General features: G+C 39.8%; 1 protein-coding gene across 1 annotated transcript in view; it reads left to right on the top strand.

Annotated features, from left to right (window-relative positions):
- The window catches only part of PCSK2 (proprotein convertase subtilisin/kexin type 2), a 250,255-nt gene that overhangs the window by 14,870 nt on the left and 212,396 nt on the right, over positions 1–22,989 (top strand). Inside the window, exon 2 of the mRNA XM_077160942.1 lies at positions 18,254–18,358. Within this exon, the coding sequence (XP_077017057.1) occupies positions 18,254–18,358 (105 nt within the window). The remainder of the gene's footprint in view (positions 1–18,253; positions 18,359–22,989) is intronic.

Genomic DNA, 22,989 nt, shown 5'->3' with positions numbered 1-22,989 from the left:
CTGAGAGTCATGCTTTGTGGGTGAGTCCCTTTTACCATCCCACTACTTGATTATCATTTTATACTTGATATAAACAGTTGCTTCATTCTTGGGGGGAAATCGTAGTTTTAATCCCATTGCAAACTGTTAGCTCAGTCCTAGAATAGTGAACAACCGTGGACAACCCAAGTTGTTAAGTATTTTTGTGCTCTTGGTCATAGGGAAGAGTGAGTATAAAAATCACACAAAGCAGTTTGAGTCTTAGCCATGAAGGATCAATATTCTGAGAGGTTTATACATAGTGGGACTAGAGCCAGGTCTCCTGAGTGCTGGACCAATGATTTCCACTGTCTTCCCCTGGGCTCCCTTCCACCCAGTCCCTTACAAATGAGCTAATTCTGGAAGAGCATCCATCCATGTGTTCATATTTTATTGATAAGTTTTTATTGAGCCCTAAGGAGATGAGGCACAATGAAAGAGATGGGTTCTAAGACAGGAAGGTGATGTACTCAGGTTTATGTGCAAAGGAAAACATCTTATTTATTCTCTGACTAGTTTACAAGATTTCACCTGAACTGATGAGTCCATCTACCTTTTACAAATACCCATTTTATGAGTTAGGGTATGGAAAACTCTGATTTTCCCTAGTCTCTAGTTGTATATCCAAAGGAACCTTGTCAGACGAAGCTAACTTTGAAACCCATCATGATAAATTGTGGCTGAATAATATTCTCTGTCATATCTGGTCACTTATAAAAATGATGTCCTTGTCCCCGAGCTTCCTCTTGTTGACAGGGGAATGAAAGACATATCAACAGTTAGTCTCCTCTACTGCATGAGAAGCTTCTGTTTAAAGGAGCTGTTGAGACTTCCACTCCTCTAGTGAAATCATATTTACTTTATTCATCTAAATAATGTGGCTTGTTTGCCTTCAGTATGAAATTGTCTTGTGCTGGTTTTCATTGATTGATTTTTATGAGACAGCATATCATTTTCTGTGCATCCATATGCCACTCTGCTAAGAATGGAATGGCCTTTTGTTGAGTAGTTTTAATTAGTATATTCTTGTATCATTTTGGAGCCATTGTTTTCACTCAACATGTCTTGCTCCTCACCCCCATTTTCTTCTTCACTGCCCAACCATGTCCTCCAAAAGTAAAAAAATAGAAATAAAATTAAAAAGCCAGTACTCTTTCTCCCACTCCCAATGTATTACTTGCTGTTTGGGTAATTGTAGCAATCAGAGTACACTGAAATAAGCTGGATTTTTAAATTACTTGTGATCCTCACCATCAGATGCTCAGACGCATGTAAGCAAAGAGCCTGAAAATGCCCTCAAGTGTATCTCATGCTCCTTTTTTGGCCATTAGATAGATGAGACTCAGTCAGTTAGTTTGAACGTAAAGTAGTCACATTTTAAAAATCTGCACATTGCATCAAGTCAGACACACTATCATGCATGTGATATATCTGCCAAAATGCATGACTTCAATCTAATAATAAAGAATCATAGGAAAATCCCCAATTGACTGCCATTCTACAAAATAACTGCAGAAAGTTATTCCACACAGCATTCAAAAGCATTAAAGTCATAAGAAACAAAAACTGATGGTCCAAGGAATCCTTTCAGTTTAAAAAGAATAACAAGAAATGACAACTACATGTAGCCTATGATCCTAAATTGGACCTTGGGGTGTCTTGTTGTTGTTGTTTATAAAGGATATTATTGAGACAATTGGAAAAAATATGAATGAGGTCTTTCGATTAGGAAATAATATACCAATTTTATAATACCTGATTTTGATACTTGTACCGTTTTGTTCTTTGGAAACACATGCCATCTGCAACTTACTCTCAAACAATTCAGGAAATTTAATATAAAGAGAGAAAGAGAGGGAGAAGATGTTTAAAGCAAATGCACTAAACTGTCAACGACTGGGAGCACTAGGTGAAGGGAGTCTATGAGAGTTCTTTGCACTATTATTGGAACTTTTCTGGAAGTCAGAAATTATTTCAAATACAAAAAATTACCAAAAAACAAAACAAAGTATGCATTGACTCAAAACTAGCATTCAGGTCTCTTCTTATGAAATTGGGAGAGTTTAAACTCCCCCAAAATGGGTTTTGGCTCCACCTCAGTCACTGTTTAGCAGTGTGACCATGACCAAATTATTTGCCTTTTTGAACCTCATATTTCTATCTGTGTAATCCAGATATCAACTAGAAATACCTGGATCCTTGGGATCTAGATAAAATCCATTCAAATCCCCATTATGTGTCCTGTAAATTCCTAAGCACTTCCCAATATTCCTGTAAATTCTGAGCATAGGATCCAGGTTTCTGCTTCCACTAAAACTTCCCAGTTAATAAAGTCTCCACCCAATATATGCAGTCTCTATTCCTCCAAAGGGTGACTCAGATACAAAGATCAGCCTCTTCCTTGATTTCCTTTACCTACAGATCTCTAACCACTCAGCCAAGGCATTTGCAATTGCACTGTACTTCACAGCAGAGAGAGCACTTTTGTTGTAAAGGGACACAGTACATCGAATTCAGCACCAGGCATACCTTTAGACATTCTTCAGTCACCCCACCCTTGGAGCACATGCAGTGACCCCTTTGCCCATCGATGCCCAGCCTCACTCATCTTGCTGCCTCCACTACACTTTCTTTTTTTTTCTGCCCCTTGGTTTCCTTAGCCTGCCACCCTCCCATGGCCAAAGGCTAATTCTTTCCAGGCAGAGGAGATATTTTCTGTTCTCTAGGCAACCATGGGCTTAGGGTCCTACCAGATATTGCTGCATTTTCCAAAATAAAAACAATTCCCTCCTCAAGAAGAATTCAGGCTCCAGTTAAGACTCTCACCCCCACAACCCCTTTAAAGCAAGGCATAATGTCAAATACTATTGAAGGTCATCTCTAGCATGAAAATGCTTAGATGCTACAGGATGCACTTACTTTTCTTATATGAAGTAAGATTACCTATAGTCTATATGTCAACTTTAAAGTTATAGAAAACTCATTGTAGAAAATAATAAAGAGAGGTGAACAGAAGAAAATTAAATCATCCTTAATCTCCCCACCTGTAAAGAGCATTTGTGAACATTAGGCAAACAACTTTCCAAACAGTAACCATACTTGCACATGACGCTTTGTTTTATAAAGCATAATACATCGTGAAGTTCTTCTTGGGACAATGAATAGAAAATAGCATTTCAGCATTCATACTTTGCAAGAGCAATAAGTGTTCTTTCCTGTGAATCTCCTTTCTTCCTTCCCAACCTTTACTATGCCATCTATAACCTCTTCTCAGTGAGACCAAGGCTGGTATTTCAATATTTAAGTTGTCCTTGCAATCATTCCTCTCAGACATACAAAGTTAAAATATATATACAAATATATATCAAACACAAATTCCTTTTCTTCCAATCTTATTATCTATCTGGAGTTTAATATGATATTGATAAATTTCCAATAGCAAATCATATTTAATATCAACTTGGTCAAATGCAACCTTCCTCTGGGTCATTCAGTTTTGAAGGCACAATTTGCTTGTTAGGATGCCAGCAAGTAATTTCACAGCTTAGGTATCTTTTCAGTCCTTCTTTTCTGTTGCCATTTGGAGATGGACTTCAACCCAGAGCTGATGTTTGAGAGCTGCCATGTGTCTTCCAGAGAACTTGGGCTCAACTACACACAAAAATAACGGATAGTCTCAGCCATGTCTGTAATTAATTGAAATTTCTTTCCCTGGAGTTCCTGAGAGTATTTCTACTCCCAGTTCAATCTCATGACTTTCTGAGTCCAAACCCTCCTAAGTTGTGTCTTCTGCCAGTGTTTAACAGAGTCCTAGGCTGTTCAGAGCGAGATGGTGTATAGGCATCACTCTTTGGGTCATAAGTTAGCCAAAACATAAGCAAGCCAAACAAACAAACAAAAAAAACTCACAGTGTTTCTGTTTGGCCAGCACAGTGCTTTCAGTCTTTTTGAACTTGCTTATTTGGGGGAGGGGCTGTACTCTCCAGTTTACCACAGACTCCATCACTTCCAGTTGTCTCACATATTTATATTGCCTGCTCAACCCCCAAAGCATTGAATGTTTCACTAATATCCAAAGAAACCATGCCCAGAGAAGTTTAGTCATGTACATTGAGTTACACAGCTGCTCAGCAACTCTTTCTTGATCTTAGAACATTTTGAGTATCTTATATTCATTGAACAACTATTTAGGAAGAGTATTCTCTCTTCAGACATTCACAACCAGAACAGATATTGTCATCATGGAGTTTGAAGTCCAGTTATTCCCATGTCTGTCTCCTGAGAGAGTGTTCTTTTCCCCATACCAGAATATTTTTTGAAAGGTGATGATTCAGGCAACATGCCAGTAGCTCAATTTTGTTTTTTAAGCTTATAATTCTTCTGATCCCTATTACTACATCCAAAACCAGCCTTGTGTATTAAGCTTTCTCATAAGTAAAAAGCATTTCCCTACTATAAAGTGTGCATGATCCGCTTGGCTAATGGGTTGATATGGCTTTGCTGCGATTGACTGGGGATGTTCTGTTGGTGGGTTGACAGTGAAAGCAAGACCAAGACAGATGATTATAGCAATTAGGTTGACAACTCACTACCAGCCCTTGATAGTAAATCACAGAGTTAAAATGAGAATGTAAAGGTCTAGTCTGAAAAGAATGGACCAAGAGAGGTTCAGGGCTTTTATGGGTAGACTGGTAAATGCAGGGTGTCCTCCAGAAAATGCCTACATACCTCTTCTCTATGTTCTGCAAGCTGAGTATGGAGGGGGAGGGGGTCTGATCCATCCTATGGAAGAGGCAGGGTACAAAGTGGATCCGTGGAGTGTGGTCTGTTCCCCCATCCTTCTGGGTTATCAGTCAACTTATCCTTGCCCTGAATGACAGCAATGGGCCTCAACGCTCATACAGAAGTCTGCTTAGAAACAAAATATGTGCCCTATTTCCTGATGGAAACCGATATTTAATCTGCATATTAGTTTAAACATATTCACCTTTTTTGGTTAATTAAGAAATAAAGCCATGCTGGAAGACACTGTCCTCTGACCCTGTATCTGAAGTTGACATTTCAGACCTGCCAGTTAAGCTTCAGAAGTCGTGATGAGGTCAGCTTGCATTGCACACAATCCAGGGAAATCAATAACAGTCTCTAGGAAGATGTCAGTAACATGCAGGCCCCATCCTATGACAGATCTGGAAGGATATGGCCTATGTAAAAAGATAAATTTCAGGGAGAGTGAAAAATAAGACAAAGAGCACGGGCTTAAGAATCAGTCAGATCTGGGTTCAGGTGAACTTCTCTGAACCTCTGTGCAGATGGTAGCATCCACCTGGCAAGACTGCTGTGATCAGTAAATGGGATAATGTTGGTGAAGAGCCTAGCAACATTGCAAGCAATTGATATCTCCTTTAGTCTTTTTTCTGCTGGAAACTGGCAACAACCCGATTTGTGGCATTCACACTGATTAGCAGGCATCAATTATTCCATTTAGCAGATCCAAAAATGTTGGTGTGTGCCTTGCCTCCCAGGAGCAGATAGTAAGTGCAATGTTCCAAAGCATTAGCTAGCATCTTTATACTGGTCTGTGAGGCATTTTCAGGGTGGGAATCCTGGTCCACTTTGACTGAATATGGAAGGTTGAGTTTATTGATAGCCTCAATAACTACCCTCCCTACAGCAGCCCTGGAACTTTGTAGTCCTCCCTTACTTTGAATCTGGGCCAGCCTCTGACTTGCTTTAGCTAAAAGAATATAGCGGAAGTGTTGATATGCCTGTTTCAAGACCAAGACTTAAGAGGCCTCGCCCATTTCTATTTAATCTTTGGTATATTGGGTTCCCTTTTGGAGCCCTGCCTCACCCAGGAGAAGTCTGGGTTAGCCCACTGGAGGATAAGAACATGCTGGAGAGAACCGAGTCACCCCAGCCAACAGCCAAGCAACACTCAGAAGCAGAGTCAACTTGGTGAACTGCAGCCGACCACAAACACATGAGGCAGCCCAGCCAAGACCCCAGCACCCACCCAATTGAGCCTCAATTGCTGACCTACACAATTGTGAGCTAAATAAATGGTTGTTGTTTTAACCTACTAAGATATTGAGTGGTTTGTAACACAACATATCATGGTGATACATAAAACACTTGGTGACTGGGGGCCTCTCTTCAGCACCAAAGACCTTAACGAGACCCCCTGGGACCCCTCAACCATTCAAAACAGGAATTGCCAGTTACCCCAATGCTCAGCCACCGATCAGGTACTCTGAACCTCTCTATGTATCACCAGGCAGCCAAGAGTAGAGGAATTAATATTGGTGTTTTGGAGGCAAATGACAAAGAACAGTCTTGAGTAGGAGAGGAGATCGTCTTTACCTGTTTTTTTTCCAGACCTGCTTTTTGTCCATCTCTATCTCTAAGGCAAGACAGGAAGAACTGAAAGGATTCAAAGAGCTGAGACATGGCATGCTAGGTCTAGGATTTAAAGAGGAGGACCTTTTGTTTGGGGAAGAGATGTCGGTCAGTACAGGTGAACACTTAGAAACTGTGAAGAAGCTGGTATTCAGATACACTGAGACATGGTTGTAAGGCAGACAGGACTATGTCTTTGGTGACTGCTTTCCTGCCTCTCCTCCTTTCTGGCCACAGAGACCTCCATCCTATGAGCAGGTCTCAACTGAGCCATTTGTTGGCCATGGCTCAGGGTGTTACCCCTTCCCAGAGATAACTGCACGTTCATGAGAGTAAGCATTCAATACACAAATAAATGAAATTTAGAGCAGGGCTGAGGGGAAACATTTTGAGACAAAGAGAACCTTACAGTACTATCTAAATCTCACCGGCCCTGCCTCTAAATTTCCATTCCTGAAAATGGAAATTTTCAGCCTACCGCTTACTTTCTCCTTCTCTCTTCTCCCCACTTTCCCCTGCATAATTCACTGTCAAGATCTCTATTTCTGTCCTTCTTTGTTTCTGTAATGTCATATGTTTCTGTCAATTGCACAATGTGATTTTCCCATTTGTCCTTTTCCTCATTGGCTTCTAAGCATCTTTAGGGCAGATCTTGGAACACCCTCGCCCCCACCCCTGCCCCATTCCCTTTCTCTCCCATCCTTATTGCAGGGTGCAGTCCCCTGCCCATAAGGGATTGAATGCAATCTGGGGAGTGAATAATGGTCTCTGGGAAATGTCAGTAAAATGCATGCCCCAAAATGAAGCTGACAAGCAATTATCAACCGAGCCAGTTTTCAGTCTTTGATGTGTTATGTGATTTCCCGGGTTTTGTTCCTTAAACCTCTTGACAGCAGCACCACTTGAAAATAAAATTATAAAAGCCTTTATGTGTGTGGCTATGTCCAATGTTCTATCAACTAGACCCCAAACTAAGCCTGATTGACAGGCATGAAAACCAGCACAATAGACAAGAGCAAAGAGAGCGGCCAGAGGAAAAGCACTGGGTCTGAACAAGGCAGTCTTGTTCAGGGTTCTAAACCCATTTGAGAATCTAATAAGTCATGGACTTTCCCAAGAACAAATAAATACATGGATGCACAAAATGTGGGGTAAAGGCCACGTTCACAGATGCTCTAGAGCATCCAGGGGTTGCCTAAGGAGGAAGAATTCAGGTGTAAAGAAAAACAGGTAACAGACTCCATGAGAATTTAACAAACCTCTTCATCTGTACACCATTGGTTGCCAGTGCCCTGGGATTCTGTGTTTCTGGGGACAGAGAGTGTGCAGGTTTAGAACAGTTCTTTCACTTGGAGCCATGATTATCAGTGGGAAAAGGAAGCAGGAAGGAAGAGGGATAATGAGAACCATTGCGGCATAATGAAGATTTCTAAAAATGCTGCAAGTTGGTTGGCAGTGTTATTATACCGCGCCCAGCCTGAACCTTTAAACTGACAATTTGCTGTAAATTCTTCTTTTGCTTCTTTTTTTTTTTCCTTCTGACACCATGCATATTTTGCCTTCAGAAAAATAAGGTGAGAGGATAAAAGAAGAAAGTGTATCTGTATGTGTGTGTTTAAATGAAGAAAATACTGAAAATGTACTACTACCTGTCAGAGGTATGAGAGGTTTCCTCCTGGGGCACTCAGGTGTGTATTTGGGAACCTCAGACTGTTTTCAACAGTCTTAGTTATTCGTAAGGTTAGCATCCTACTTAGGAAGCTGATGACTGCATCAGTATTACATCCTTAAAATCTGTGTAGGCAGCAAGTACCTTATACTCCTGTATGTTACACAATGTCAGTCTTTCTTTCCCTCTGCGATGCTCACGTTTGAACAATGAACTCCACAGACAGCTGCTTCTTGATACTCAGAGGATAGCGGATTTGAGATCTCCACTCCAAAATCCAGGGGCAAAAAGGACCCAGAAGAGGGGGGGGGGGGGGTGCAAGGATAGTTCAGTGGTAGACTTCTCGCCTGCCATGTGGGAGACCCGGGTTCAATTCTTGGCCCATGCACTTCCCAAACAAGCAAGCAAGTAACCAAGCAAATGAAAACACCAAACAAACAAAAACTCAACAAATGGTGCTGCGATTAGGGGATATCCACAGGGAAAGAGAATGAAATGTTGATCCTGCCATACAGTATACAAAAAGTAAATAAAATAAAATAATAACCAATGTCTGTGGGGCAGTTTTTCATTAGCTCTGTAGCCAGTTGATTTACCTGTTTATTGCCCAAAAGTGAGGCGGTCAGTTTCCAATTTCTATTCCACAAGATCCAAGCAGCTTCACTTTTTCCATCGCCAACGCAGCGCCTCGAAGCAAAACATCTTGGCAGTCCCAAGGTCACAGCAGCGGGGTCACACACTCAGCCTGGCTACTCTTAGAGTCACACTCACATAGGCCTCCGTCAGGAATCCCAGCCTGCAACCGCATGGGCTCTTATGTGGTTACAAAGCGTGGTGGGAACCAGAGTGGAACTGGAGCCAAAGCATGGTGGTAGGAAGAGGGACTCATTTACAGATGGAAATCCTAGGATTTCTGCTGCTTGCTTCCTCCCAGCTGGACATTCCCTGACCTCCTTGAGCCGCATATTTGTAAAATGATGCCCAACCCAGCAAGTACAAACTCAATTGCTTTCAAGCAGCAAAGCCATGTAAAGGGACCTCGGTATGAGACAACAGCAAGTGGTGAAACCTGAGCCTTGTGACTAGTAAGTAGATGGCCCTCAATCAGGCATTCAATTTAATCTTTTAAATATTTTTACATTTTTAGTACTCAATTTTGAAATAATCTTCAATCTAAAATAATTGCAAAAACAGGGCACAGAGTTCCCATATGACCTTCACCCAGCTTCCCAAAGTTGACATCTTCTTAACCATAGTACAATTGTCAAAACAAATTAATATTGCTCTAATACTAATAATGAAGCTATAGACCTTATTCAAATCTTGCCAATTGTTCCACTAACGTCCTTTTTTCTAATTCAGGATCCAATCCAGGATATACATTTCATTTAGCTGTCAGGTCTCCTTAGTTGCCTCCGATTTGGAAAAGTTCCACAGTCCTTTGTCTTTCATGAACTTGACACTTTTGAACAGTACTGAACAATTATGGTTTGTCTTCTATTTCCTCCTGATCGAATACAAGTTATGTATTTGGGGCAAGAATGCCACATAAGTGATGGTGTATCCTTCTCAGTGCACTGTATCATGAGGCATACGATTTTTGATATGTCCCTCCCTGGTAAGTTTAACTTAGATCACTCAATTAAGATGGTGTCAGCCAGGTTTCTCCTGTTAAGATACTGTTTCCTCTTTGTTTCTCATCACATTGCACCTATAATCATAGCATCCATCAATGATGCTTTCCAGCCATAAGTATTATTGTGACATTTGCCAAATGATGCTATTCGATTTCCATCCTTTCCTCTACATTTATTAGTTGGAAGTGTACTGTAAGGCAGAGTTTTCCCCCTACCCCATCCAAATTTAAATTTTTAAAATACTGGTAAAACAAAGCCAGAATATGAACAATATATGTCCCTCCATTGCCCACTGACACTTAATAACTCCAAAGTTCCTTTTTAGAATGAAACTTTTTCGGACTTATAGTGCATTCCACAAGAGGAAACAAAACTCCAAGTTTGCACCACCTGATGGTGGGCAGAGACACATGTCTTTGGAGAACAAACAATAGCACAATTACATTTTCTTTTCTCCCCCTCCCCCTTTCTTTTTGAATGAATTTCAATAGTACTCTAAGTCAGCAGGGTAAAATAGAGAAAACATTCAGGAACCATTGAGCCTGGAAAATGCACATGAAATATTCATGTTAAATTTGCCCCAGAGAATATGGTTTGTAATGAACAGGATCTAAATCACGGAAACTGCAATGTTGAAAAAGATTTTCATTCACATACTAGACCCGTAGCCAAGCTGGCTATGCCCTTGATTTTCATCCAGTACCTGCCAGTCCCAGGCCCCTGTGCTAGGAGCTTTTTGGACCCTTCTCTGAGCTGCTCCAAGCTGGCACCACCAATTCATGGATATTACTGCAAAGTTTCAATTTATCACTGCCTGAAAGCTAAGGGATTAAAACTTTAAAACTTACTTTACTTTTTTTGTTTGTTTTTAGTTAACTGTTCGTTCCTTGCTATCCATTGCTGAGTAACAAACCACTCCAAGACTTCAAGACTCAGTGGCATACAAAAAACCACTGTATTATGCTCATGGATTTGGGGATCAGAAACTCAGCGGTAGGGATGACTTTCTATGCTCCACAATGTCTGGGGACTCAATTGGGAAGACTCAGCAGCTGGAGGATGGCTGGAATGGCTGGAGTTTGTAATCATCTTGTGGCTCCTTCATTCATATATTTAGCACCTGAAATGGAATGACTCAAGGGCTCAGTTCAGCCAGAATTGCCAGCCAAAGCACCATACATGCTTCCCACTGTGACTTGGGCTTCTTCCTAGTGTGGCAGCCTGAGACGAGTTGACTTAAGTTGTAGGTCAGGGCTTCAAGAGCAAGTGTTCCAGTGAACAAGGAGACATTGCATGGCCTTTTATGACCAGGATTCAGAAGACAGGTGTAAATGCTTCCACCATACTCTTTTGGTCAAAGTTATCTCATTCCCCAGATCCAAGGTCTGAGATGGCAGACCTCTTTTCTTGATGGAAAAAGCGTCAAGAACTTGGGCCTTATGTCTTAAAACAGCCACCACACTTCAAAATTGAAACACTAGGAAAATACTTTGATAAAAATGAAAAATATTCCCTTTGTCTGAATGTCCTTCCCTGCCTCCAGCTCCTCCATAGAACCTTCCCCAAGTATCCCCTCTGATTAAAATAACCTCTCCTCTGGATTACTACGGTATATTGTCTATAACTCTGCTATAGCACATTGTACTCTAACAATAATGACATTAACTAACATTTATTGAGTGCTCATTACATGCACTTTTCATATGGTGGTTAATTCCCACGATAACAGCATAAAAAGGGGCACCCCATATTACAAGTGAGGAAACCAAGTCCTACAAAGGTTAAATAACTTGCCAAAAATCATATGACTATTAAATGGTAGAGACAAAGTGTAAACCCAGGCATTCTGGCTCCAAAACCCATGCTCTTTAACCACTTCACCACAGTGTACCGTTAATTAATATGCTGTTATATACAAATCTGCCTCCTCTAATGGATTGTGAGTTCTTTCCAGACTGAGACCATGTCATATTGATCCTTGTCTTCCTAGTACCAAACACAATGCCTAGTTTATGAAAGACACTTAAGAAGTATGTGTGGGTTGATTCACTAAATGCAAGGAATTATTTCTTATTTCTTTACTATTAGACTTTCATTCTTACGTAAATCATTGACTAAACTGGGAGAAAAAGTATAAAGTTGGAAATGCCATTAGAATCATTGGATTGGCAGAGGGAATCTGCCTTTGCCTAAGATAAACAAACCTCTCAACACTGAAGATTCTTTAGCATTTCACCCAATTAAATATCTCATAGGTTTATCTAAATGAACCCCATCAGCAAGTCTCACAGATGTTTGGAAATACAGATATTCCAATAGAAAAATGGTCACCGACAGACAATTCAATGAGAACAAACTAAAATAGCCAATAGACATGGAAAAAAAGTGTTCACCCTTTCAAAATAAATAAAGAAATTCCAATCAGATATCATGTTTTGTCTATCAAATTGGCAATAATCAGTATGTCAATATAATCCAATGTCGTTGAGGGTAAAGAAAAAAATGAATGTTCTTATTCTTTTTCACTTTTGGTGGTTCCATGGAATATACACCCTTCTAGGAAAAATTTTTGGAAGTATTTGTCAAAGTTAAAAATGCCATAATCTATGAATGAGTGATCATATTCTCAGGGCATATCTCAGAAGAAAATTCACATCTACACTTACAATGATTTTTACAAGGCTATTCACCACATATTTTTATTACAAATTTATGGAGATAAATTCAGGTACCATAAAGTTCACCCCTTAAAAATGGACATCTCAGTGATTTTTAGTATAATCACAAAGTTGTGTGCCATCACCAGTAATTTTAGAATATTTTCATCGCCACAAGAAACTCAGCACCATTACCAATCACCCCCATTTCTGATCCTTCCAGCCCCAGGCAACCACTAATCTCCTTTCTATCTCTATGGATTTGCCTAATTTGGACATTTCATATAAATAAAATCACACAGTATGTGGTCTTCTGTTTCCAGCATCTTCCACTTAGCATTATATTTTCAAGATTTGTCCATGTGGTAGCATGTATCTTTTTATTTTCAAATAATGTTCCACTGTATGAATATACTACATTTTGTTTACTACATTTCATCAGTTAATAGGCACTTGGGTTGTTTCGATTTTTTGATCTATCATGAATAATGCTGCTGTGATATGAACATTCATGTGCAAATTTTTGCACAGATGTTTTCATTTTCTTGAGAGTATACCAAAAGTAGAATTTCTGGGTCCTATGGTGAAAATGTGTTTAAGATTTTGAGGAACTGACAAAGTGTTTTCTAAAGTGATTGTACCATTTCACAAGCTCCCCCAACAATGTAGGAGGATTTGAATTTTTCCATATCCTGGCCAATATAGTGAGTGTGATAGATTTCATTGTGGTTTTGATTTTCATTTCCCTAATGACAGATGATGTTGAGCATCTTTTCATGAGCTTTGTGGCTATTTGTATGCTTTCTTTGAAGAAATATCTATTCAGAGCATTTGCCTATTTTTAAATTAGATTTTTTTTTACATGGGCAGGCACCGGGAATCGAACCCGGGTCCTCTGGCATGGCGGGTGAGCATTGTTGCCTAAATTAGATTATTTGACTTTTATTGTTGAGTTGTAAGAATTCTTTGCATATTTCTGATACAAATCCCTTATCAGATATATGATTTGAAATAGTTTCTTGTATTCTGTGGGTTGTCTTTTCACTTTCTGTATAGTCTCCTTTGAAGCACAAACATTTTTAACTTTGGTGAAGTCCAATTTATCCATCTTTTCCTTTTATCACTTGTACTTTTGGTGCCAAATTTAAGAAATCATTATCTAATCCAAAGCCACGAAAATTGACTACTATGTTTTCTCCTAAAATGTTTTCTTCTAAAATTAAATAGCTATATGCATAGCTCTTATTTTAAAGCTATAGTTCACTTTGAGTTAATTTTTGCATTAGGTATGAAGTAAAGGTCTAACTTTACTCTTTGGCATATAAATTTCCAGTTGTCCTAGCCCCATTTGTTGAAAAGACTGTTCTTTCCCATTCAATTTTCTTAGCACCCTTGTGAAAAACCAATTGACCATAAATTAATTATTATAAATTATCTCTGGACTCTCACTTTTCCCATTGAACTGTATATCCGTCCTTATGCCTGCACCAGACTGACTTGATTACTATAGCTTTGTAATGAGTTTTCAAATCAACGTGTTGAGTCCTCCTATTTTATTCTTTTTCAGAATTGTTTTGGTTATTCCGGGTCCCTTGCCTATCCATATAAACTTTAGGATCAGCAAAAAAGTATCTGGAGTTTTGAAAGACAATGCATAGAATCTATATATGGCTCAATTTGGGGAGTGTTGCCATCTTATCTTAAAAATCCAAGAACGTAAGATCTCTTTCCATTCATGTAGATCTTCTTTAATTTCTTTCAATTCTGTTTTGTACTTTTCAATGTACAAGCCTTAAACTGCTTTGTTTAATTTATTCTCCAGTATTTCAGTCATTTGACACTATTTCAATTGAATTGCATTCTTAATTCCGTTTTGGGATTTTTTTTTATTGCTAGTTTTTTAGTTTGCTCATGCTGCCAGAAAGGAAATATACCAGAAATGGGTTGGTTTTTGTAAAGGGGATTTATTAAGTTACAAAGTAATAAATAAGTACAGATCTAAGGCCATAAAAATATCCAAATTAAGGCATACAGAAAAAGATATCTGGACTCAAGAAAGGCCAATCTAAGAAGGCACATGGCTGGCATTTGCTGGTCCTGTGGCTCCTGGTTTCAAACAGCTTTTCCAGGGGCATTTTATTTCTGGATTTCCAAATGCCTCTGTCTGTGTCAGCCCTGAGCTTTTTCCGAAATGGTTCCCTCTTAACGAACTCCACTAGGCAGAATAGGCCCGTTTTGAATGGGTGGAAACACATCTCCATGAAAACCACCTAATCAAAAGTTCCCACCCACAATTAGGTGGGTCACATCCCCATGGAAACAATCTAACCAAAGCTTCTACCCTAAACAATAAGTCTGCCCCACAAATATGGATTAGTATCAAAAGAACATGGCTGTTCTGGGGTATAGAACAGTCCCAAGCAAGCCAACACTAGTGTATACTAGTATAATTATTTTTATATATTAACCTTATATCCTGCAGCCTTGCTGAGCGCATTTACTTAGTTCTAATAGGGTTTTTTGTGGATTCTTTAGGAATTTCTAAATACATGATCTTGGCATCTGTGATAGAGGTAGTTTTACTTCTTCCTTTCCTATTTGGATATATTCTTTCTCTTTTGCTTAACTAAACATTCTGGCCAGAACCTCCGGTACAATTCTGAATAGAGTGATGAGAGCAGACATCCTTGTATTCTTCCTGATCTTTGAGGGAAAGCATTTAGCTTTTCACCATTAAGTATGATGTTAGCTGTGTGTTTTTAATAGACGGCATTTATCAAGTTGAGGAAGTTCCCTTGTATTCCCAGTTTATTGAGTGTTTTTATATGAAAGGCGTTGTATTTTGTCAAATATTTTTCCTGTGTCTATTGGTGTTGTATATTACATTAATTGACTTTCAGGTGTTAAATCAACTTTAACTTCCTGGGATAAATCCCACTTCAGGAGAGGTTTTTTATGTCTATATTCATAGAGAATATTGGTCTGTGCTTTTATTTTCTTGAGGTATCTTTGGTTTGGTTATCAAAGTAATATTGGTGTCATAGAATGAGTTGGGAAGTGTTTTTTCCTCACCTAGCTTTTGGAAGAGTTTGTAAGCATTTGATATTAATTCTTTAAACATTTGGTAAAATTCACCAGTGAAGTCATTTGGACCTGGGACTTATATTGTGGGGGATTTTTAAAAGACTAATTAAATACCTTTTACTTGTTATACATCCATTCAGATTTTCTTTTATTTTTTGAGTCAGTTGTAGTAATTTGTTTCTTGTTGTTTACTATTATATATATTTATTTATTTTCTTAGTGATTGCCCTGGGGATGACAATTAACATATTAAAACAATCTAATCAGATTAATATTGACTTTTGCTCCATTATATTTATATCCCCTTCCTCCTCCCTTGTGCTTTCATTGTTGTATAAACTACACCTTTATACGTCATAAGCCCATACACACAATTTTACAATTATTGCTTTATGTAGTTGTCTCTTAAGCCAGATGGGATAACACAAAGGTGTTTCAAAATTGCATATATGCTGTCTCTTCTATTTACCTCTCTGTTTGCCTTTGCTGGTGCTCTTTATTTCTTCATGAAGTTTCAAGTTACTGACTGGGTGTGCTTTCAACTCTGGCAGTTTTACAACTATGTCTTGTCCTTCACTTTCCACTTGCACAAATCTTCAAGGTTATCCAGAGGTGAGCAGTTAGGGCCTTGTTAGGCGTTGTCTTTTGGTCATGCACATAACACAGCTCATGTGTTTGACCTTATAGATCTCCAAGAATGTGTTGGAGCTTTCAAAGCCCACGGTGGACATCTTCTGGACCAGATCTCCCTTATACGTTCCAATTGGTTTTGGTGCCATGGGCATCGAGAGTGTTTAAAATTGCCACTGATTGTTTTTGACAAATGCCCTGGGGATAGAGCTTTGAGCAAATTCTGGAGTAGGTCAAATAACAAAAAGCCCTGTCACCAGGACTTTTCCAGGTAACTTCCAGGCAAGTCTCTAGGGATGGGGGTTTCGGAGGAGCTCCAAAGCCTGTATACATCCTAAGGGTCTTCTAGGCTGGTTTTCAAGGATACTCCAGAACTAGGGAAGCAGAACGGGAGCAGAGCAGGTCAGAATGCCATTAAGCTTGCTGTTCTTAATGATATTAAACTGTTTTTCTCAAATAAATATTCATCAAGTTGTGTTAAGACTTTTGTTAATTTCCAGAGTTCGGAAAAAGTTCATTTTGACAATGTTTTCAGTGTTCTCATTGCTCGTATGGAAGAGTGGATTTTCAGTGATTCTTACTCCGTCATTCCAGAAGTCTCCCCCTGACACACAGCATTATTTTTAAATGAAAAAAAAGAGGAAACAACCTTAATATACATCAAAAGTGAAAATGCTAAATAAATCATAGTCTTTCCTACATAATGAAATACTATAACTGTTAAAAGTAAGGAGATAGAATGTAGAAGTTGTTGCATAATAATATGTATTCTTTGTGTGTATGTGTGTATGTAAGCAAAGAAATAGAACTAAAAACAAACTCATTTTATTATTAAGTTAGTAGTAGTTTACTCTTGGGAGTGGGTGGACTTGGAGGGAAAAGATAATCTTTTTTACATCCAGTACTTAAAAAAAAGAAAATTTTCTCTGTTTTCCAAATTTACTATTCGGAAAACCAACAGTGAAAAACTTACTTAAATATTTGAACCAGACTGAGGCCCTACTTACTCTAAAAAATCTCAAAATTGTCCTAACCATGTTAGTAAAACGTTACTTTCTAAGGATCCACATCTCTCTCCCTTTTCTTCTAAAGTTGAGACACACAGCTATAAGTGTCAGTAGCAAATAATTGTGTGGAGTGGAACACCTTTTGGTTCAGAGACTTCTTTGGGAAGCTGATGAAAACCAGGTCTCCTCTTGTGAGAAAAAAATAACATATGCACGTGATTTTGCCTATAATTTTCAATTCAATTCAATTCATTGATCATGATAAGAACTGCAAACAACGCATCTTCGCAAATACAGAAAAATGTGCAACAAGGGCAGAAAAGTGGGAGGGAGCTTTGAGCTTCCATTTTTATGTGAAAGAAAGGAAAATAGGCCCCAAGGGGAAGTAATTTCCTCAAGTCACAATGTGAGATAACAGACATGAGCCAAATCCAGGTCTCCTGACCTCCAGCTTAAGACTCTTCCCACCAAGTTTTCGTGAGTCATAGAGCAAATGACAGTCTTCTTTAGTCTCTCCACACTTCTTACAGAACTGAGCTCCAGATGAGCTATCCCTATCATGGTTCTCAAACCGATTTTGAGACTCTACCTGATTCTAAGGCTCCTTTGGTTAGGAAGATAGAGGGTCATCCAACAAGTACTTCCTAGATGTATATGGTTGTGTGCTATGCCAGGGCCACTGAGAGTTACCACGGGGTCACAGAGAAATCCCACGACCCAGGAGATACAGCCCAGCTGAGAAGACAGAACTAGGTCACAACACAATTCCAGCGCACTAGGATGGTATATGGGGTATATGGACACTAATTCAAGAGAAGAGAATGGAGAGCTCGGTGTGTGCAGGAGTATAAAGGCAAGCCTCCATGGAGGAGGAAAGATCAAAAGATGAGAAGAAACCAATTAAGTGGGGGAAATAATAGAAAAGTATTCAGAGTGAGGGAAAGGAATGAAGAGAGCATAAGCTAGGGAGAAGGGAAGAAGCGTGGTGACAGGGAAATGGAGGGCCCAATCTGTTCAGAAGCTTGCCATTGGTTTTCACACATGCACCTCCAGCCCATGGAGCCCCTGCCTGCAGTCCCAGCTTTGATGTCTCTGTCCTGGGGCCACCCCCAGAAGCTAACCATCCCTTGTGTCTGCTTTGCCCTCTCTCCACAGCTCCCCTTCACTGAAGACCTGTACCACTTTTATCACAATGGACTGGCAAAGCCGAAGAGAAGAAGGAGCCTGCACCATAAGCAGCAGCTAGAGAGAGACCCCAGGGTGAGTTTTCCCTTGAAAACTGTCTCCCAACCTCAGCTGTCCCATCTGAGCCCATGGAGGGGGTGTGGAGGGGGAAAGCAGAAAATTGTGAAGCAAAAGCTCTCAGCGTATCGTGATGGGCCAAATGGAGCCTCAGCACAGTGGCACCGGAACCCTCTGCTCCTCTGTCTGGTGCATAATAAGTTACCCCAAATCCCATCATAGGGCTGGGGAGGAAGAAACAGGGATGCTACCCATTCCTGACTATCTCCTCCTGGGTTATTGTGTGAGGAATTCTGGTAGCCTGGAAACATGTTTTGGTTTGTGATGGATAAGAAGATATCAAGCAGTTTAATGAGACATTTATGGAAGGTTCGCTGGTGAATCCACATGCTCTGAGAAGGGTGCCATGCCCCAAATTGTGAGTGAGGAAATGAGTGGAATAGTAAATGATGAGCAGGCTTCTCTGTGTCCATGCCTGGCCACAGCCCAGGACCATCGCATCTTGTTTTCTCACCCTGTATCTTCTCTCACTGACCCTAATATCTCAAATGTCCCCTCAATGCTCTTGGCCTCTATTTTTTCTCTCTCTCTCCTATTTGCCTCTCCCTTGGACTCCACATCCCATTTCCAATTCATGCTGGTAGCTCAAATTCCACTTTCCCCCAACCAAATTTACCATCATAGCCATAAAGCTGCTCCTCTCTCAGTGCCCCCCGCTCCCTGCTTTTCAGAGCAGGAACTGTGTCATCATCAGAGCCTCCCTCTTCCAGTTACTCCCACCATCCTTGTATACCTGCACACTCATCCAATCGGGTAGATTCTGATTTATCTTATTCAACTCACTAAGAGAAAATGTAATAATTCTGGCAAGTTGCTCTCTATATGCTGAAGGTAGCAGAACCTGTTCCCCATATCTCACAACTCTTCTCAGTCCCAGGTCCGCTTTAAATAAAAGCTAGGTGAGGATTGATATTGCTTATGGATTTGTGGCTCTTCTAAAAAATATTCTCACTAATTAATAATTGGATTCTCTAAATCAAAAATAAGTATGGAGTGGGCCATGGTGGCTCAGCAAGCAGAATCTTCGCCTGCCATACCGGAGACCCAGGTTAAATTTCTGGTGCCTGCCCAAGCAAAAAAAAAAAAAGTATGGTGAAGTTACAGCCTAAGCTTATGTTGTTTGTGTGAACTCAATAAGCTCAGCTATAAATAGAAAAGAACAAGAGGAGAGGGCAGTAATCATAATAAGGGCGACCAGTTCTGTTCATCCTTCTGTACAATTAACTTATGTCCCGAAGTGGCTGTGAGTTGCACAACTCGTCAGCTGAGTATACGGTTGGTTTCCTCACAGTTCTCGCAGTGGACACATCTCCCCTCTCTGGGTGAGAGACTCTAGTGATATAAAATATTACGTTTGGAACAAAATATTTTTTAAACACAAGCTGATGTCTTCATCAGCTGTGTGACCAAAAGGACAAACTCAACTTCCAACTTGGAAAGGCAATCCCATTGCTTGTGTTGTACTGAGACACAATATATCGATTTCTAATTTTTCCAAGAAACATTCAAAGTTAAATTTGACCATACATAATTTCCACTTTATACCCTGGAATTCAAGCACCAAGGTGTGACTCCTCTATGAAAAAGTAAAACAGAGATGCGGTTTTATAGCTTGGATTTCCTGCAAACAGACTCTGAGATGGTGAGCTGCATTCAGGATGGGGATGTGCCTAGAAGGGTGTAGGGAAGGCAGAATTTGGCAGCAGGAGAAACTGATCTGGACTGTGGTTGCAACAGAGGCCTCACAATGTCATAGGAAATGCCATAGGAAAGTTGGGAGTGTGATAGCCTTTCAGAGTTGTTCCAAATTGAGGCAAGGGGATCAGGCTTTCAGGTCCCCATAACTGACCTGTCATCAACAATGGGCATAGTTTTAGGCAAGCCAACTCCTGCAGTCAAAGGGAATTTTCAGTGAAAGGTGAAGTTGGAGCCACTCCTTCAGCTCTGCAAAGGGGGCAGGGTGCACACCACAGCATCCACTACAGTTAGCATGTCCACTTAGCGCCATTTGTCTCCAGAAGAAGAGACCATAGCTTGCCCCAAAGGCACTTGAGAACAGAAAAATGAATAAGCACTCTCATCCCTTTGAGAAATTTATAATCATGGAAGAAAAGTTTCTAATCCATCCCCACCCCCACTCCATCCGACTTGGATCTCATTTTTTCATATTTCCCGGTTTGGTGACACAGCTCAGAGGAGCCCCTGAAATATCCTTAGACAGAGCTCAGGTTGATGGAGGCACCTCTGAAGATACAGAGAAAGCTCCAGTTAACTCCCATACTCATAAACAGAAATTTTTCTCCAAGGATACAATAAGATTTAATGTAGAGGACCGTGATTTTCAACCAGGGGCATTTTTTTTTTTCCTGGGGGACATTTGGCAATGTGTGCAGACAGCTTTGGTCATCACAACAGGAGACTGCTACTGGCATCTACCGGTGTAGAGCCCAGGGATGTGGCTAAACATCCTAAAGGCACAGGGTATGCCCCACCCTCCACAGCAGAGAATTATCCAGCCCAAAAACTTCAATAATGCTGAAGCTGAGAAACCCTGGTGTGGGGGGAAAGCACTGGAATCAGATGTGCTGCTCTGATTGCAGGCCTGCTCCTTGCTGGCTGTGTGACCTCCAGCACTAGTCAAGGACTCTGTTTCTTCTTTTTTAAAATGAAACAGTACTTAGAGAATTAGCTCATGGGATCAAATGCAGGGGGGTCAAATGGAATAAGACATGTAGAGTATGTGCAGGATCTCACTGGACCAGGTATTGGCCAGGCTGGGCGCTTACTTGGAAACTCTAAGGAAGCACATGTTCCAAGTTCATTCAGACTGTCGCAGAGTTGGTTTCCTTGTAGCACTGAAGAGCCTGTTTTGATGCTGAGTGTCAGTGGGAGTTTGTGCTCTGCTCCTAGAATTTCTTCTCACATGGTCCCTCCATCTTTCTGCCCCAACAGCATGAAGTCCTTCCTCTGCTTCAGATCTTTCTCGCTTCCTCTTCTGCTTTTTTTTTTATTAATTTAAAAAAAAATTAACTAACACAACATTTAGAAATCATTCCATTCTACATATGCAATCAGTAATTCTTAATATCATCACATAGATGTATGATCATCGATTTAGAAAAAGAAATAGCAAGACAACAGAAAAAGAAATAAAATGATAATATAGAGAAAAAATTAAAAATAAAAAATACAAAAATATATATATAAAAAAACAAACAAACAAAAAACTATAGCTCAGTTGCAGCTTCATTCAGTGTTTTAACATAATTACATTACAATTAGGTAGTACTGTGCTGTCCATTTTTGAGTTTTTGTATCTAGTCCTGTTGCACAGTCTGTATCCCTTCAGCTCCAATTACCCATTATCTTACCCTGTTTTTAACTCCTGATGGTCTCTGTTACCAATGACATATTCCAAGTTTATTCACTAATGTCGGTTCACATCAGTGGGACCATACAGTATTTGTCCTTTAGTTTTTGGCTAGTCTCACTCAGCATAATGTTCTCTAGGTTCATCCATGTTATTACATGCTTCATAAGTTTATTCTGTCTTAAAGCTGCATAATATTCCATCGTATGTATATACCACAGTTTGTTTAGCCACTCTTCTGTTGATGGACATTTTGGCTGTTTCCATCTCTTTGCAATTGTAAATAATGCTGCTATAAACATTGGTGTGCAAATGTCCATTTGTGTCTTTGCTCTTAAGTCCTCTGAGTAGATACCTAGCAATGGTATTGCTGGGTCATATGGCAAATCTATATTCAGTTTTTTGAGGAACCGCCAAACTGCCTTCCACAGTGGTTGCACCATTTGACATTCCCACCAACAGTGGATAAGTATGCCTCTTTCTCCACATCCTCTCTAGCACTTGTCATTTTTTGTTTTGTTGATAATGGCCATTCTGGTGGGTGTGAGATGATATCTCATTGTGGTTTTGATTTGCATTTCTCTAATGGCCAGGGACATTGAGCATCTCTTCATGTGCCTTTTGGCCATTTGTATTTCCTCTTCTGAGAGGTGTCTGTTCAAGTCTTTTTCCCATTTTGTAATTGGGTTGGCTGTCTTTTTGTTGTTGAGTTGAACAATCTCTTTATAAATTCTGGATACTAGATCTTTATCTGATATGTCGTTTCCAAATATTGTCTCCCATTGTGTAGGCTGTCTTTCTACTTTCTTGATGAAGTTCTTTGATGCACAAGTGTTTAATTTTGAGGAGCTCCCATTTATTTATTTATTTCTTCAGTGCTCTTGCTTTAGGTTTAAGGTCCATAAAACCGCCTCCAATTGTAAGTTTCATAAGATATCTCCCTACATTTTCCTCTAACTGTTTCATGGTCTTAGACCTAATGTTTAGATCTTTGATCCATTTTGAGTTAACTTTTGTATAGGGTGTGAGATACGGGTCCTCTTTCATTCTTTTGCATATGGATATCCAGTTCTCTAGGCACCATTTATTGAAGAGACTGTTCTGTCCCAGGTGAGTTGGCTTGACTGCCTTATCAAAGATCAAATGTCCATAGATGAGAGGGTCTATATCTGAGCACTCTATTCAATTCCATTGGTCGATATATCTATCTTTATGCCAA

Source organism: Tamandua tetradactyla, chromosome 1 (assembly GCF_023851605.1).
Source record: "Tamandua tetradactyla isolate mTamTet1 chromosome 1, mTamTet1.pri, whole genome shotgun sequence".
Classification (NCBI taxonomy): Eukaryota; Metazoa; Chordata; class Mammalia; order Pilosa; family Myrmecophagidae; genus Tamandua; species Tamandua tetradactyla.
Note: the sequence above shows the minus strand (reverse complement) of the source record. Positions and strands in the feature narration are given on the sequence as shown.